Source organism: Hippichthys cyanospilos, chromosome 17, assembly GCF_059441005.1.
Source record: "Hippichthys cyanospilos isolate Australia breed blue-spotted pipefish chromosome 17, RoL_Hcya_1.0, whole genome shotgun sequence".
In the NCBI taxonomy this organism is placed as follows: domain Eukaryota; kingdom Metazoa; phylum Chordata; class Actinopteri; order Syngnathiformes; family Syngnathidae; genus Hippichthys; species Hippichthys cyanospilos.
Window position 1 is genome coordinate 9,200,772 of NC_142385.1, and position 16,729 is coordinate 9,217,500.

At 39.0% G+C, this 16,729-nt stretch overlaps 1 protein-coding gene across 3 annotated transcripts in view; it reads right to left on the reverse strand.

Moving 5' to 3' along the window:
• ankfn1b (ankyrin repeat and fibronectin type III domain containing 1b) overlaps nt 1-16,729 on the reverse strand; it is a 136,238-nt gene that overhangs the window by 48,386 nt on the left and 71,123 nt on the right. For 2 of the 3 annotated variants that reach the window (XM_088439874.1, XM_088439873.1), the window contains one exon: nt 1,379-1,419. In XM_088439874.1, coding sequence (XP_088296000.1) covers nt 1,379-1,419 — 41 coding nt within the window. Of the gene's footprint in view, nt 1-1,378; nt 1,420-5,410; nt 5,549-16,729 lie in introns of those variants that run through there. The other variant, XM_088439875.1, reaches the window with a different exon arrangement.

The window sequence follows — 16,729 nt, forward strand, 5'->3', positions numbered from 1 at the left end:
GAGACAGACACTTGCAATCTGGTTTAGGAGTGTAAATACAAATAAAAGGCTTATGTATCTAATAATATCATCCTTAAGATAGTCAGCCAAAAGCCGCCGCCTCAGGCCCGCTGAGCTAGCGTCCTTTTCTACCAACGTTACCACTAATATAATTAATCCTCAATGTCTACGCTGGAAAAACCCAAATCGTTCCATTCGAATTCAACTTGGCCCACCGGGGAAGGACATAGTCGAATATTCAGCTCAGCGTTACGTCTGAACAATTATTTCTACTCGCTTGATGTTTATCGAATCCAGTATATTGACTCGATTATTCTCGGTTACGCGTCTTACTATTTCTCGCTCGTTCATCTATTTTGAATGTAACAAATGTCGGTCGGACGTATTTCAAAAGATCCAACTTTTAAATGGAAATTGCGCTTGGTTTCCAAGCTGCTCTAATAAGCACTGAAGTGGAAAGTCAATTCGATCGTTTTGTAAGACTTAAAGCCTTTGCCAGTGATGAAAAGGATAAGTGCGTAAGTCTGAAAGCAAAACTCCATGAAAAATAATTATGTTATATAACTCGCTCATATCTCTCATTAGCTCTTTGTCCATCTTCAAGATTCAGCAGTCAATGGAAATAATGCATTTTAATTAAAAGAAATACATTTGGCAACGAATTGACATTTTTTTTTAAAGTTAAAGCTCGAATGACGAAATGTAATCAAAAGCTTTTTGTGTCCATCATTTGTGATTCTACTAAGTCCTAGTGTCCCCGGCTGAGGACATCCTCGCCTTTTCAATGTCTCACGTCTCTGGGTGGCATGCAATTAACTTTGCTGTCTTGCTGGGACAAAATGGACACAACAGCGGACATAAACGAACAGCCTGCTTCTCAGGAGGATATAACAAGATTAAAAAAAAAGAAATCTCTTTTGGAAAGCAGTTTTGTGAATCACTGACTTAATTTGAGGCCGAAGTAACATTATTATTGAACAATAAATATTACTTATAAACCGTTATTATTATTATTGACGGTAAGTAAAATTTTATGCATCAACAGCCTTTTATTCTCTATGAGTCTGAAATGTCCCACTGCATTTGAATCCACCATTGTGTCAGTAGTAGTCTACGAGGCGCATAACTTTAATCTCTTAACAATTTAGTTCCCACCAAAGTGATTAGGGAACTATAAATTAAAACAAACAAAAAGGTAAATAACTAGTAATCATTTTGACAGAATTTTCTCAATTGTGTCGATTTTCTGTTTGTATATACAGCATAACCAGTACATTAACAGTAAATTGACAGTCTGGCTTTGAATGTTTTTTGATTTTAGTTTGTCATTTAACACTTTCACCGAAATACATTTTTAAGTCAAATAAATAGGACTCACTTTTTGTGATGATTCTCCTTACGATCAACCGAGCCCAGGCTCTGCAAATAAGAACAAAACAAACATCAGAACCACACATTTCATATATGTTTTTATTTCAGTACTACTCGAAATAGCGTAATTTGCGCTAGGGAGCGCATTAAAAAAAAAAACATTGAAATGTTAAACTATTATCATCATTCAGGTATTATTCATACTCGAGCACGAATACCCGAGCATCGCTGAATTGCTAATCAACCAATGAATAGTCGCGCGCATGTTCCCGAGGAGCTAAGGGGCTGAACTCGTGAAAATTCATGACGTCTTCTCTTCTGGACTTTTATTATGGTACTAAAAAGTAAGAAGCAATTACATGCTTAATGAAGCTGTCTGCAAAGAAAAATCAGATATCTTTATTCCTGAGCATATTTTCTGCTGAAGATGTTGGGGGGACATTTCACTGGAAATGTTACATTGGAGAAAAAAAAATCAATAAATACAACATTTGAGTGCATTCCTGCAGTGTGTATTTCTAGCTAACATAACACACAGTAACGCAAACAAACGTCCATACAAAAAGGTGCGGAGAAACGCATACTTTCCCCCTGCTGTCACGATCTTCTGCAGCTTTATGCGTCTCAGATGGGACGCATGCTGAGACAGACAAGAATGAGGTGTGCAAACACACACAAAGACACAAAAACCGACACGTTGACACACACGTAACTGGCCTGGGGCTGAAAGCTCTTTTGGGGCAAAATTCTTTCACTGTTTGGGATTTTTATCATGCCAAGGTGTTGCGATCCATGACAAGTCACATCCTTGAGTGATGGAGCGCAGCCGAAACGGTCGCTTTGCAACACGACCTCCATTCAAGCAGGGAAATGAATTCAGATAAAAAGAAGACAACGTGTCAAATATTGTTTTTATAAGAATCTAGTGTTGGTATTCGGGTATTTTCTAATGTACTGTGTAGAACATAGGTCCCCAACAGCCGGTCTAGAGACCGTTGATCAATTGGTACCGGGCCGCATCCCAAATAATATTTAAGATCTGTGCTTTATTTGTGCTTTGTTTGGCTTGATCTTTGTTTTTTGGCGCCGCCTCTGGCTGCTGTTGATATTACATTTTGTAGTGAGGAAGGACGGTGCGGCTTCAGTTGAAAGCAGTCACTGTTGGTGACACACGTTGTTCTGTCTCTTTGTGAAATGTGTCTGTGAGTTGTACCAAATTTTCCGCACTATAAGGTGCACCTAAAAGCCTTCATTTTTTTTTTTAAGTTGATGGTGCGCCCTATAATCAGGTGCGCCTTATACATGGATCAATATTGAGATTGGGATTCGTAGATGGGGAATGAACTGATAAAGTAAGCTTTACCTGTTTCTTTTGTGTGTTTACATTTGAACAAGGTTGCTCATATTGACATTGAGTTATTATGCTATTGAGAGTTTACAGTTATTATTTGAGTTATTATTATTACTTTGAGTATTATTATATTGTGCTTGATTTTTTTTTTAAATATGTCATTAATTGAGGGTGCGCCTTATAATCTGGTGCGCCTTATATATGGAAAACGTTTTAAAATATGTCATTGAGGGTGCGCCTTATAATCCGGTGAGCCTTATAGTGCGGAAAATACGATACGTTCTTTGTAAGAATGTTGTCATTTATGATAATGTGAACAAACATTTGTGTTTGTTGATCCAAAAACTTGTGACAATGGATAACATGCTGGTTAATGTTAGTTCTTATCTTCAGCATGTTGTATAAGGCTGCCTTGTATATGTTAGCTTTTTAGCATTTTTATTTATGCCAGGTATTTCAGGAATCTTTCCTTTGTATATGTTAGCATATGCAAAAGTTTTACAGTGAGAAGTATTTGCAAATTGATTTGTATTGAGATGAATTTGTAATTCCGTCATGATTGATTTAATCAACGTACATTTTTGTAAGACTTATGGTAAGTTATCATTTTTAAATGAAAAAAGGACTGGTGTTATACAAACAATGTAAATACATACGTAACTACATAGCACAATTGCTAGTTATATTTCACTATTTCTGGAGAACAAGAAAAAAATGTTTATCGAACATACATTGGTATTTTTTTAATGTTAAAAAAAACAGGTGTGAAAGCAAAAGAGAATCTTCACAAAAATATCAATATGTGTTGTAAAATTTGCGTTTTTTGGCACAAATGGCAGACGATATAATGTATAAGGAATGTGATTCTTAAGTTGCTCAAGCTAGTGAAAGGGGAACATTACGAACACAATATAATTAACTTGACTTCTTTGACTATAGTGACTGTTTGGGTCAGGTGCAATGGGGGGGAATCAATAACAAAAATCAATGTCAGAGTAAATCAATATTGTAACATTTGCTACTGTATGATCCCATTACAACCCTGTCACGTTTCAAATAAAATGCTCATTTTTTAAGGTGCTTCCACTGTTCTATTGTAAAAAAAAAATTGGGTCTCATCAGACCAAAGGATTTTGAACAAAACGTTCATAAAATTTTCAAAGCATCGCGCTCAGCTCAGCAACAAACAATAACAATCAGTGTTGTGTTATATGCTTCTAAGAGATTAGCACAATAGCATTTAGAGCGCTAAGTGGCTTCCCCCTGTTGCGTGTGACATTTTGCATGTGACTTCCATGTGTGTGTGTGTAAAGAATACGTTTGCATATGGCTGTCAGCCTCCCGGCGGGAACGGGATCCATCATACGGAGCGGCTGACCTTACACCTTGAACTCCTGCTGTGCACACAGATAGTAGCACGCATCCAAGAGATTCTTCATTTGAAAGACTGAAGGATTATTTTCTGCCGGCGATAATGGATTTCTTTTCTTCTTATTTGAAGAAAATATATGCAAAGTGTTGTGCGTGCTGTGAAATTATTTATTAAATCACGATACGGCGATTCATTCATATATACGGCACGTGACGCTTCAGAATTCAGTGCATTGAGAAATTTCTAAAAATGTTTGATATGCACTTTCGGACCATTTCCTGCTGACATAGGAACGGGATACAAACAGTACACAACGTACGAGAGCGAGCGATAAACCATTCGCAGAACAATACGTTTGTTCAACCGTATATTTGAACATGGACTTGTAATTATGGAGTGTCTTATAGATGGGGTAATTACGGAAACAGAACCCATAATCGAGACCTGCCTTATAATACTGTAGATTGTATGGTGCGGAAAATAGAAAAATAAAATGATTTACAAAATTTCCCCCCCAAAATATGATTAGATAATATATTATGTACAAAGATGTTTCCACGTTAGACGGATTCAGATTCTCCCCCATCCATCCAGGTTGAAAAAAAATGTGACTGATTTGGCAAAAAACCCACTTATAACAAACGTTTGCTTCCTGTTCCACTTCATTTGTTCCTAATTCGAAAAGTGCATTGTTTCTGTCATGACATACCTAAGCTTTAAATTAGAATGACCCTGTTCAAATCTCACGTACCCCCTGGAGGACCTTCACGTATTCTTATTTGAGAAAAGCTAATTAAAAATAAATACTTTTAAATGTAAATACAAAATCATTTTAATTGATAAAAAAAAGACATTTGATGTTGAAAAACAGCTGTGCAATGGTTGTATGTCGAAAAACAATTTACTAACAATTTAAGCATAGAAAGTCAGGATACTTCGATTAATTGAATAAAAAAAAAATGCCTTGTTCATAACATTGCCTTGATGCGGCATCCCAATTAGGTACATAATAAAAAATGATGACATAATCATGAAATAACTGCTCATTATGAGACACAAAGTAATAATGAGCTGCAACACAGAAGCTCAAAGGAGGCTGAGCCATGTAACGCGCATCCAATAATGCGTCGGTGAGCAGGTAGCAAACACAAATGGCATTCCCCTACAAGTGTAAAATTAGAGCGACAGCAAGCTGCATTTCTGCCAAAAGCATCCAAAGTATTCGCTGCTTATGCACATTCTGCCTCAGCGGCAAATGCTAAATCCTCCCTCAGCAGCTGCTCAATTCCTCCATTAATTGATGTGCGCATACATACCTGTTGAGTCCAACTCCCGCCTGTCCTTACAGCCCCCGAAAGTGCTCCCAACGCAGTCCAGGCGGCGCCCCTAATTGCCGTTCACCTGCTCAACTTGAGCCCGAGCCAACATTTCCTTTCCTTGCGCTCACGCGGAGGTTTTCGCAAAAGCTCGCCTCGACGGCGGCTGCCACCGCCGCTGACTTGTTGTACTTTAATTGTGGTTGCTAGGCGATAAGCTTCTACCAATTCTGCACACAGTGAAAACAGGGGGAGGACATGAGTGAAGGGGGGGAGAGAATAGGTGGTGCTGAGGAAAAGACGGAAGGTTTGGAGGACATGCTCATTATGGACACAGTAGCCAAAGAAAAATGATGGAGGTGGATGGGGGGGGGGGGGCAGAAGTTGTGAAGATTTGATGATGGAGACCATTATCTAACTGTGTGCTCTTATTTCTTAAGGAAATCTCCAACGCTAAAGCACTAGCGGGATTGATCACAGCAACACTAAAGAATGTATGTCGCTTAAATATCCATATCAAAGCCAAATGATTGGTATTTCCTTGAAAGAACCTTGGGCTCACAAGGGAAGCGACATTTTGTAAGCAATATGATTAATGAAGGGGAGTTTATACACATCGGCAGTAAACAAAACAATTAGCTAATTAGCAATTGTGGCCCCATGCAAGCACAGACAGCACACGACCTTCCCGGTCGCTTATTATCACAATGATGTGGTTCAAGAAAGTAGAACTTTAAACACAATATTTTGATCGGTATTGCTTTTGTGGAATAAGGATTCAGCAGCAGTTTTATCTATTTTATCCATTTTGCCACTTGCTGGCGACATCACGGCTGCTCAGGTACGGCAAGGTAATCGCAGCTATGGTAGTCAAAAAAAAAGTGTCGTGGCTCAGCTTGAGAAGGTCACATGACCAAACTCAAAAACAGCTTTAATTGGATGTTACCTGAGCACTAAGCAACCTTGATGTCATTTTCATACGACAGCGGGAAAGCAAAATGGCTGCCCAAGTTGGGGTTGACTTCCTTTTTGAAAATGTTCAACAAAACCATGTCATTTTTTTTCCAATGAAAATCTGCTCGCTTACAAATGAACAGAAATATTTAATGAGAATTGCTACAGGCGAGCCAAAACAAATTAGCATTGATGTTCCAGTAATTATGATTATAAATGTTCGTACGACAACTACTTTTTTCACCTTGGAGTGGTAAACACAATGAAAAAACATGAAACAAAGCTAACAGTTGAGGGTGTTTGCTATCACTTCCGTTCAAAACGATGATTCACCAATGTTTTAAAACTAGTTTTAACATAAAATACGTGAACAAAACTACTCACTAATTCATCTGATAACAATGGTTTATGTGTTGAAATAAGTGTTTTGGAGAACAGCCGTTTTGGTGAGTGCAAGCATTTTATTTGTTTTGTTATCATTATTTCATTCATATTCAATTAATGGGTATCGCGTGTCATGTGCAGTGATCATTTTTAACTGTTGATGCGGCTTTATTGATGTTTAAATGCTCTGGAAAATAGCCTGCGTTGTATAGTACATGATCAAGGTGATACAACACCCAGTAATGTGTATTTGTGCTTCTGTATATGATTTCTCCAGCAGTGGTGTCATAAATAATGATTTTGTGAGGGGTATTTATTTGAGTCGGACATCACTTATATATATATATATATATATATATATATATATATATATATATATATATAGGGAAGTGTTTGATGAATACCAGGTCTAAAAGCTCTCTCGCTGAGGCTTTTAGCCCTGTCACGCGTCAATATGAATCAATTACGAATCAAATGTCCATTGTGCTTCACGTCTGGTGACCTTTTTGCTTGGGTATGTTTCTATATATGTACAGTATGAGTGACAGTCCGCAAGCACAGGCCTGGTGCGGTACCTGATGAATCACAGAGTCTGGCGGTGGGCACGCATGGACAAAAAAAGAAAGAAAGGAAGAAAAAAAAAAGGAGCCACCTTATTGTCCGTTGAGTGAGAGCTGGGGGATCATTAGTCATAGCTAGCGGAAATGTCAAACACGCCGTCACTGCTGTGAAAAATAGCGCAAGAGACGCTCCCCCCTCTATGTTTCTTGATGCAAACTTGGCTTTACTTTCATCGACAATAACGAGGGAAGAAGACACAAGCGGGTATGGAGCAGATATATATATATGTGATTATGTGACTCAATTATCACTTTCACTACCGATTCTCTTCTTTTTATTTTCGAAGAAAGGAAAACATGGCATATTTTACTTGTTTATATACTTATTACTTGCATCTAAGATACTTGGAAAATTAGTTAAAAAACCACTGTGACTCCCACAGACCACGATATACCACAGACACCATATCCCATAGACCAAGATACTTGTACAAAAAAACGTGCCAGAGAAGTGAAAATGATCATCAAACGCCTACATCGTAATCAGTCTAATCCATAGTAACGCCCATATATAGCACATATCAATATATTTCTGCAGTATTAGATATTTAATTCAAGAGAAATTATACAACAAAATGTACCTTGTTGACAGTCGGCCCAGCACTGGCTTATTTATGGAAAAGTTGCTAAATGCCGCTAGAATCTGTAGATAGCTGTGTAATGAACTACTGGGATGCCATTTCTACCATTCCTATATCCACTGCCATTTTTTTTAAACGCTATGGGACACATTATCCCAACAGGAGTGAAACGGTTAATTTGATTAGAGAGTCAATTTCTATTCTTTGGTGACCTCTGGATGGGAAAAGAACAAAATCTAACAAATTCCATCATGATGTGGTTACGTGGGCAGGAAGGTAAAAACAGAGGAGAGTTAGAGAGACAAATTAAATGGAAATAAACTGGACTTACGTGACTGATTGAATGCTGGAAAAATAGACAAAAAAAATTGCGAGTGTGTGGCAACATTCTGCTCATATTTTGAAAAACAACAATCAGAAAAAAAAAAAATACAGCTAAGTGTCATCCCTGAGCCTCTCAAGTGCCCTTGAGCCAAGCACCTAAACCCCAATTACTCTGGGGGCATCCACTGCTCTATTGTGTGTGTGTGTGCGCGCGCGTGTGAGAGTGTGTGTTTGCGTATTCGCTACCAACAGTTAGGTTATACTCAGCCCTAATGTCTCCTCAGGGATGAATAAAGCGTCTGAAAAAATAGTCAGTGCTGGGCGAAAATAGTCCAAAAATAACAACAAGGTGTTTTAGAGTTTATACAAGGGTTTCATAAGCCAGAGAGGTCAAATAATTTATGTTTTATGGAATGCAAACTGTAATATGCGCAGTAAACGTACAACTCAAACAAACGCAAGGACGGCGAGGTGGGTAGACAGTCAAGGCTTTCTTTCGATTTCGCTTCATCTATTTTGCGCCGCGGTTATTAACGTTAATAGCGGCCCTTTAAAACTGTCGGGAGACGCGATGCGTGAAATCGACACGTTCAAGCATCAGTTCAGAATATTTGTTTAAGTGTTGTTTTTTTTTAAACATGGCTCCCCCTAGAGGTGTCTTTTTTTAAAGCCAATGTGCTCAAATCAAAACAATAATAAATGCGTTTCGAGTTTTTCATTATTCGTCTGGAATGTTAACATAATGCAGTGCTTCTCAATTATATTTTGCTCAGTCCCTCCAGGAACCCCCCCCCCCCCCCCCCCCCCACCCGACGCGTTAACTATAAAATTATCATCTATAAAAATTGTAGAAGTGCACCTAAACCTTTATTATTTTTGTATTAAAGAGGAATAAAACAGAACTGTCTGAATGTGCAGCGTTTACATGGGTTATAGCTTAGTCTAAAACTGAAAAAAAATAACCAAGTGTCAGAAACTGAAAATAAAAATGGATTGCAATTAAACTATCCCCCCCAGGGGGGGCCCCGCCCAAATATTTGAGAAGTACCGGCATAATCTGAGTTGCCTACTCAGACAAAAGAGGAATAGAGCGTACCCTTTTAGGAAACAGTCGTATTGCGACTGGACAAATAAATAAATAGGTGCCAAATTTGACAATACACCAGACTAGCATTTGCTGGAGCTGGAAGAGTGCTTTTATGTTCATCATCACTGTGTGCAATTGTATCTTATGAAACCATTTTCCTGCAGAAATAATTGATGTTACAACCTTCTGCTTATAGTCAGGTTTTGCCTATACGTGACAAAAACAGATTTTCTCTTCAATTTTTGTTGTTGCGGCTTCCAATCCGTTGCGCCTCTCAGTCTGAAAAATACAATAATTTCTTGACTTTTTTTTTTTGACACATGTTTGGTGATTTGCAAAATATGTCTTGGCGCAGACCAATGGCGACAAAGCGAGGGACGCCGATGACACCTGGACATGTCGGTTCACCTTTCTTTCCGTTTCTTTCCCAGTTTCGCGTTGCGGCCAGAGAACCCCAAATATTCATTCCTTCATTATCTGTAGCGCTTACACGTCCCATAAATCAAGAGCGCGGCGAGAGATGGCTATTGAGCCATAAATCACCGCGGCGGAGCCACCTACAACCACACTAATGGGTCTGGAAGACGTGCTGTCATCTACGCCATGATGTCACCGAGTCTGAGTCTGTGGCTGTTGATGTTGGTGGTGGGCCTCCGCTTGTGTGTCAGTGTGTGCGTGGATGGGGGGGGGGCGCATATGCTATGTATGTGCTTGTGTGCGCACAGGGGCGTCTGTATGCGGCGGCAAGTCTTGGGGCTCTGCTTGTGTAAGTGTCTGTGGCCAGCGTGTGTGTGCCGTGTGGGAGGCGGGATGTCTGTTTATGTGGGTTTGCGTGTACCGGGGTGGCCGCGATGTGCACGCGTGTGCGTATTTGTCCGTCGCTATATACTTTTCGCCGTGTCTCCGCGCATTTACGAAGGCGCTACACTGGTCTATTCATGCTCGGATGTATAAAACGAACACGCCGAGCGAGATTTATACGCATTGCGCTTGCGGTCGGGGCCGACTTACAATGGGTGTGGGATTCCGTCGAAGAAAATTGGACAAGGCGAGCGGTTAGCGCGAGTCTGCCACGTTTCCACACAATGACAGTTGTTGACGTAAATAACGGGGGACTTTGTGAAACGGGACACCCATTAACTTCTCCTCGGCTGATAATTGCCCATTAGATCTTGGAAGAGCGATGGATTGAGAGATAACTCAACGCCGAATGCGACTTGTAATCATAAAAAAGTCAAATCGTGAAAGGAAAAGGGGGCGGGGGGGGTGGGAGTTGGAATCCCTTAAGATGGGCTGGCGGTGCCCGCTATCATCCGCAGCCAAGTGCTTGGATTCACAACAAAGGAAATGATGGAGTGCTCGATCGGTGCCTAAGGCATTGGTGCAAATGTCTCCTGTTTGCCCTATCTTCTATACGTGCTGTTTTTTTTCCTCATAAAAAAGTGAAGATTTGCAAACTCTCTAGTGTCAATGTTTGCATGGAGCCGGCGACGTTAAGAGAAAGAGGTTCTTTCTGATTGGACAGAATGTGTCAAAACTGCTAGCAAATGAATAATACCGCACTATGTGGAACAGTAGAGCAGATTTTTAAATTTTTTTTTAAATAAACAAAGCTACATTGACACATTTTTTTTTTTTACACACAGAGAGCGGAGAATTATACGGGTTTAATTAGCCTGCGTTACGTGTAGACTGTAAAAAAAAGTTATAAGCCATATCAAACTGGCTTTGCACTTAAATTCGGAGCAAAGCACTGTAATTTTAAAGAGTAAAGAGACAGATTAGAGATGAGCAGAGACTAGAAATGGGTGATTTGGGTCAAGCTTCATCTAAATCGTCAATTTAGACAGTAAAGTTAGATAGATAAACAATGTGCTGAAAACCTGGTTGAAATCCTGTTCCCACCTAGATTTTTTTTTCTTCCGAGATGTAAATTTGAGATGATTATTTTAGGGCCTTTGAGCATTTTTTTTTAATTCAAATTATAACTCCAAGAGAGCATAAAAGTCCCCCGTTAATAATTCAATAAACAATACCATTTTTTTTTGTTTCAATGCATCAAATTTCAATAATATCGGATTTAACTATAAAAATTGAATTTGTAATATTCTAGGTTTTTTTTATGGTTTAAATCATTACAACAAACACTGTTCATTCAAGGAGCAAACGAGCTTTCTGACCAATTAAAAAAAAAAATCACTTTAAATAAAATTCATTTTTGGTGCCTCACAATCAAATTATTACAGTAAAAAAAGAAACATCAGGAAAAAAATGTGGAAAAGTCAAAGTTTACAAGTTAAAGAGAAGAAGCAACTGTGGCAAACTGACATTTAATTTACTCAAGCACTATAAAACCCGCTAAGACAAGTAGGCCACGCTTGTATCACAGTTTATGCTAACGACTGTTTTGCTAACAGTTAGCTAGTAGTTTATTAACTACTGTATATATATTTCTTATCAGTTGTCCATTTAATTTAGACAACATAAAGAGCAGTTTGGGACGAGTATTAAACTGTTAGGCTTTTTTGCACATGAACAAATGCTATGAGAAAATCATAATTTAGCTAGCTTACTACTTATGTTAGGTTAATTACATACGTTTGGTTCAGTTCAAAAAGTACGCTCTTTTTTTTTTTTTTTTCTACAGCATTTGTGACCAGGTCTAAAAGCAATGATCCCAAAGCTAACCGTAAACAGTACCAAAAACGACATTTTCACAAGGATGTTTTAGGTTTGAATCCTATAAAGCGATTCTTTCAAAATCACACCATGCGGTTGAGTGGCGAAGAGGTCACATTATACTAATTAGAAAATTGAATTTTCTTATTATTATTACCAAAGAACATGGTAAGACAGCTCATGTGGTTGCAGTTAAAGGCTCGGTGCACGGTGACATCACTCTTCTTAATCAGTGTTTTGCTCTGATGTGCGCGAATAAACGGAGATCTGGGCACGCCGACGGCCACGGCGCTATTTATTTTCCCTCATTAGTATTAAATGGCCCATCCAAACATTAGCGTGGCCTCTGCTTTTAATCAGTGCAGATCAGCTCGGTGCCGATCCCCTCGCTGCCTCTGCAAACTCTCTTAAGCCCGGCGCAGATGTAGCGATACTTCAATGCTAAACACTGGCCAATGACAATGTAGATAAGACGGTTCAAACGTCAAGTTGTGTATTTTAAAAGGAAGTTTTTTTTGTTTTTTTAAAGAGGTCTGTGTTGTTTTTGTTAGTCATGTTAGTCTTTGACAAAAAATCTTTAGTTACGGTTTAGTCATTTCTATATGTAATAGTGTACATCAATGAAGATTTTTTTTTCTGTCTATGATTAAGGGAAATGCGCCTGTCTTAAGAAATTGGTTTCAAGTTCAACATAATGTGACAAAATGTGAATATGGCTAAGCTAGATCAATTATTAGAGGAGATTTTTGGCATTTTGACAAAAAGCGGTATTGGCCTTTGAAAATTTTTTGGTGTTAACCGCAGGGAATATGCTGTAAATAAAAGTTTATCATGTGCTCTACACTTTTTTTGTTACTAGACTCATCATTTTTATTATAAGCTGTGGGCCGCTAAAAAATGGATGGAGGGCCGGAAATGGCCCCGAACCATAGATTGGGCACCACAGCTATAAACACTACTGTTGCTTTCAAAACTAATTTTGATAAATCTGGGCACATTCACACCCTCTTACTCCAATAATATCACATAAGCTATTATTTGAGGTTTACTCCATAGACACAAATTTATTAGTAGTCATGACACCATATTTTTCTTGTAATTTTTAAGCTTCAGTGCCAAAGTAGCAATATTGCTGCGTGCAGGATTTACAGGATTGCTTTATCACTAACCATTTTCAAGCTACAACCTTTTGAAATAGTGATACAAAAACTGACTATTTATATGAAAAATAACCCCGGCGCCAAAAGGGTTGAGATGAATGGAGGAAAAAAAATGAACGGAGGGCCTCAAACGGCCCATGAACTATAGTTTGCTATAAACACTACTATTCATTTATTAGTAGTTCATTATTACTGCCCTCTTTGTTCGATTACTGTTTTTTTCCTTTTTGTTTCATTGCCTACTTTATTGTTTGCTCGATTATGGAATGTAGTCTGCTCGGGGAAGTAAACAAAATAAGAAATGTGTAGTATTACGATACATATGGCAATAAAACTCTTGAATGCTATCAAACTAATCTTAGCGGTACCACATTCAAGCCCCGTTACTGCAATAATCTCGCACGAGCTATTATTTGAGGTCTAATAAAACATTAATATTTCAAATCACGGAAACGGCATTTAAAGCAATGGTTTCCAAAAAACATTTGAGCAAACCTAAACGAATAAAAAAGTATAAATGCATAAAATAGTGCACCGTATGATAATTTTACAGCCATTTGTGTATTTCTGACAGATGCGTTCAAACGGTGTGGGAAATTTGAGGGCACGCGGGTTAAGCTCAGCGCACGTAGATACTTAATGACAAAACGCTGGACGACAGCAATGCAGATAAGGCGACTGAAACACGACTTCCTGGTATAAGTTTTAAAAGACGGGCTCAAGTGATGAAAGAAGGGAATGCTGGCGTTTTATGCGCATATCGCTCGTTTCTTTCAACAGGCATTCTTCCGTCCTGCGTCACACTTGGCTTGGGCGTCACGTTCGAGACCCGGAGCGCATGTGGAGAAAGCCGTCGGCGACGACAGCGGTTGGCCCCGTGGTGAAAAATGTTTTTCAAAAAAGGGAACCGGCACGAGTAATGATGATAATGACGATAATGATAATAATGACGGTTTCGTCTGGCCCGCCCGCTTTTTCAACACTCTTGAATGTTTTATGACTTATCGGAGCCAGGCCGACCCATCCAACTGGCATATCATTTCACACTGTTTGAGTTCCATTCAAAGCTCCCAGTCTTGTGTTATTCCATATTTCAAGTGCAACCGCTGTGTATTCCACAGCAACACAGAAGGGAGGATCTTTAGGTCAAACAACGAGCAAGTCTATCGGGAGTTTCCAATTCGGTTTGGAATTTGGGAGCATGCGCTTTCGAGAGAAGATTTGGGTACTCCAAGTCTGCCGTGATTACAGACGGGGATTTGTGATACCGTACCGCCGGCACCATTACGAGTACTCTGGTACTACCAAGTACCGACGCCATTTTCTTTAAAATTGCATGAAATGGCAATTTTTATTCTTCTTCTCAACAAGAGGAATACCAGTCGTCGCAAGTACCGATACATTGAAAAAATGCTAATTCGATAGCCGGTTTAGGGACTTGCCCGCAAACAGGTTTAATCGGGCCCACGAGATGATCATGTACAGTATAGAAATGAGCTAATTTTTTTCATAAATGAAAAACTTTTATGATGATAAAAATTTGTGATTAATAGTAATGTTAGTTAATATTTTCTGATTAATAGCAATGTTTTAGTTTGGACAATATTACAAAAGAGTAATACAATTGTTTTTGTTTTAAAGTCATATAAATATAAACCATGATTTTATTGGTCCGGCCCACTTGGGACTCAATTTTCCGAGTTTTGACGAGTTTGACACCCCTGTTCTAATAGGTTAAGACAATGATCCCCTCCTTATTCTCAATGCTTGTCAAGAAGGTAAAATTAAAAAAAAAATAAAATAAAAAACACACACAAACACACACACAAAAGTGTGTAACTATTTTCAGAGAAAGCTAATTGGGTCAACTCTGCAAGCAGCTGTTTAATCCTTTCACGATTGAGTCTTTTGTTTCCCTGAAAAAATAAAACTTATGTTATAATATAAATGAAAATATATTACTTATTTCTAAATCTAGGATACTTGAAAAATGTGTTTAAAAATGGTCACTTCCATGGATTAAGTTACAAGCCCTGGGATTCATTTTATTTTATAACAATAATAATCGTTATTAGAATTATATAAATGTGCCAGAGAAGCGAAAGTGATCACCAAACGCCAACAATACAAAGTTTATCAGTGTAATTTATAGTAACACACAAATTTAGCACAAACGATCAATATATTTCCGCGGTATTAGTTAATTCACGAGAAATAACAAGAAACGCAACTTAACTTGTTGACAGTCAGCCCAGCACTGGCTTGTTGTTTATGAAAAACTTGCTACACGCCACTATTATTTGCAGATAAGTGCGTAATGAACCAGTGGGATGCCTTTTCATCTTATTGATACGATTCCTATAGCCACGGCCATTTTTTTAAAAAGCTTTGGGGCACAATGTCCCAACATGTGTGAAAGGGTTAAACACCCACTTTGTTTGTTTGTTATTGAAACCTCGACTTTTTAACACCACAGTAAACTGTCAAAATGGTTATTGCCCCCCCATATAAAATACGGGGCTATTTTAAAAGTCAATCATTTGCAAGTCAAATACCCACTGCAGAAATTGCTTTTCACACAAACCAAGTTATTCACCAAGAACATAACCTTGACTGCCATAATTCATCGCTAGCAGGTGCCTCATTATACTTCATATCATATAATTACAGCATTAAACACTCATTATTTCTCGAAAATTCCCCAAATTAAAGAACATAGGGACCAAACAAGCATGGCCGCCGTGCAAACATCTGCCGCTGACTAATATGTTATGCTGCAACCTTTGAGCTTTCATTAGGTTCCATTACAATCCTACTCTAGACTTGGCAGGGGGCGGACAAAAAGTACTTGTGTGGCCCTTCCATACGTTTAGATAAGTAGGGAAAAACCACGAGGCACGCTCTCGCTCAGACACCACTAAACAAAACAAACATAATCAAAAAGGTCAAGTTTTCTCCCCCCCACCCACCCCCCCTAATAAAATGTGGCAAGCTTGAAATATTTGTGTAGGCTTCCACAAAATAAATAGCAGTCTATACAATGTCCTCATGGGTATAGAAAAGTCAACAAGCGCGTGTAAGTGTGACCTACGTGATACACTGGCTTCCCAGTGACTGCCGACTAATGAGGAATCGAATAAAATCCGATTTCAATGCGAGTTACATCACGAGCAGCTGCACGCCGCCGCCGCCGCTATTTATTCATTACGTGCCGTCGTCGGGCGAAATTAACTGCTGGGTCCCGGGGGGGACCGACCGCAGCCGTGACCCATTGGAAACGCGTGCCGATTCATTTGGCTTGATGTCATCGCCGCGTTTATTTAATAGCGGAGGAAGGGGGGGGATATTGTCTCTGAAAGCACCTCGGAATGATGCTCTGGCTTGAAATCAGGTGTGCGGCAAGGTCACGGTTAAAAGTTGCCGATACGTGCTGGGTGGTACGGCCGAGCGTCGCCCGGGAATGTGTGTGTGTTCTGTCCCGATCCCGATGTGATTTATTCAATTTTAATCCGCCGTGTTTGCTTTGGAGC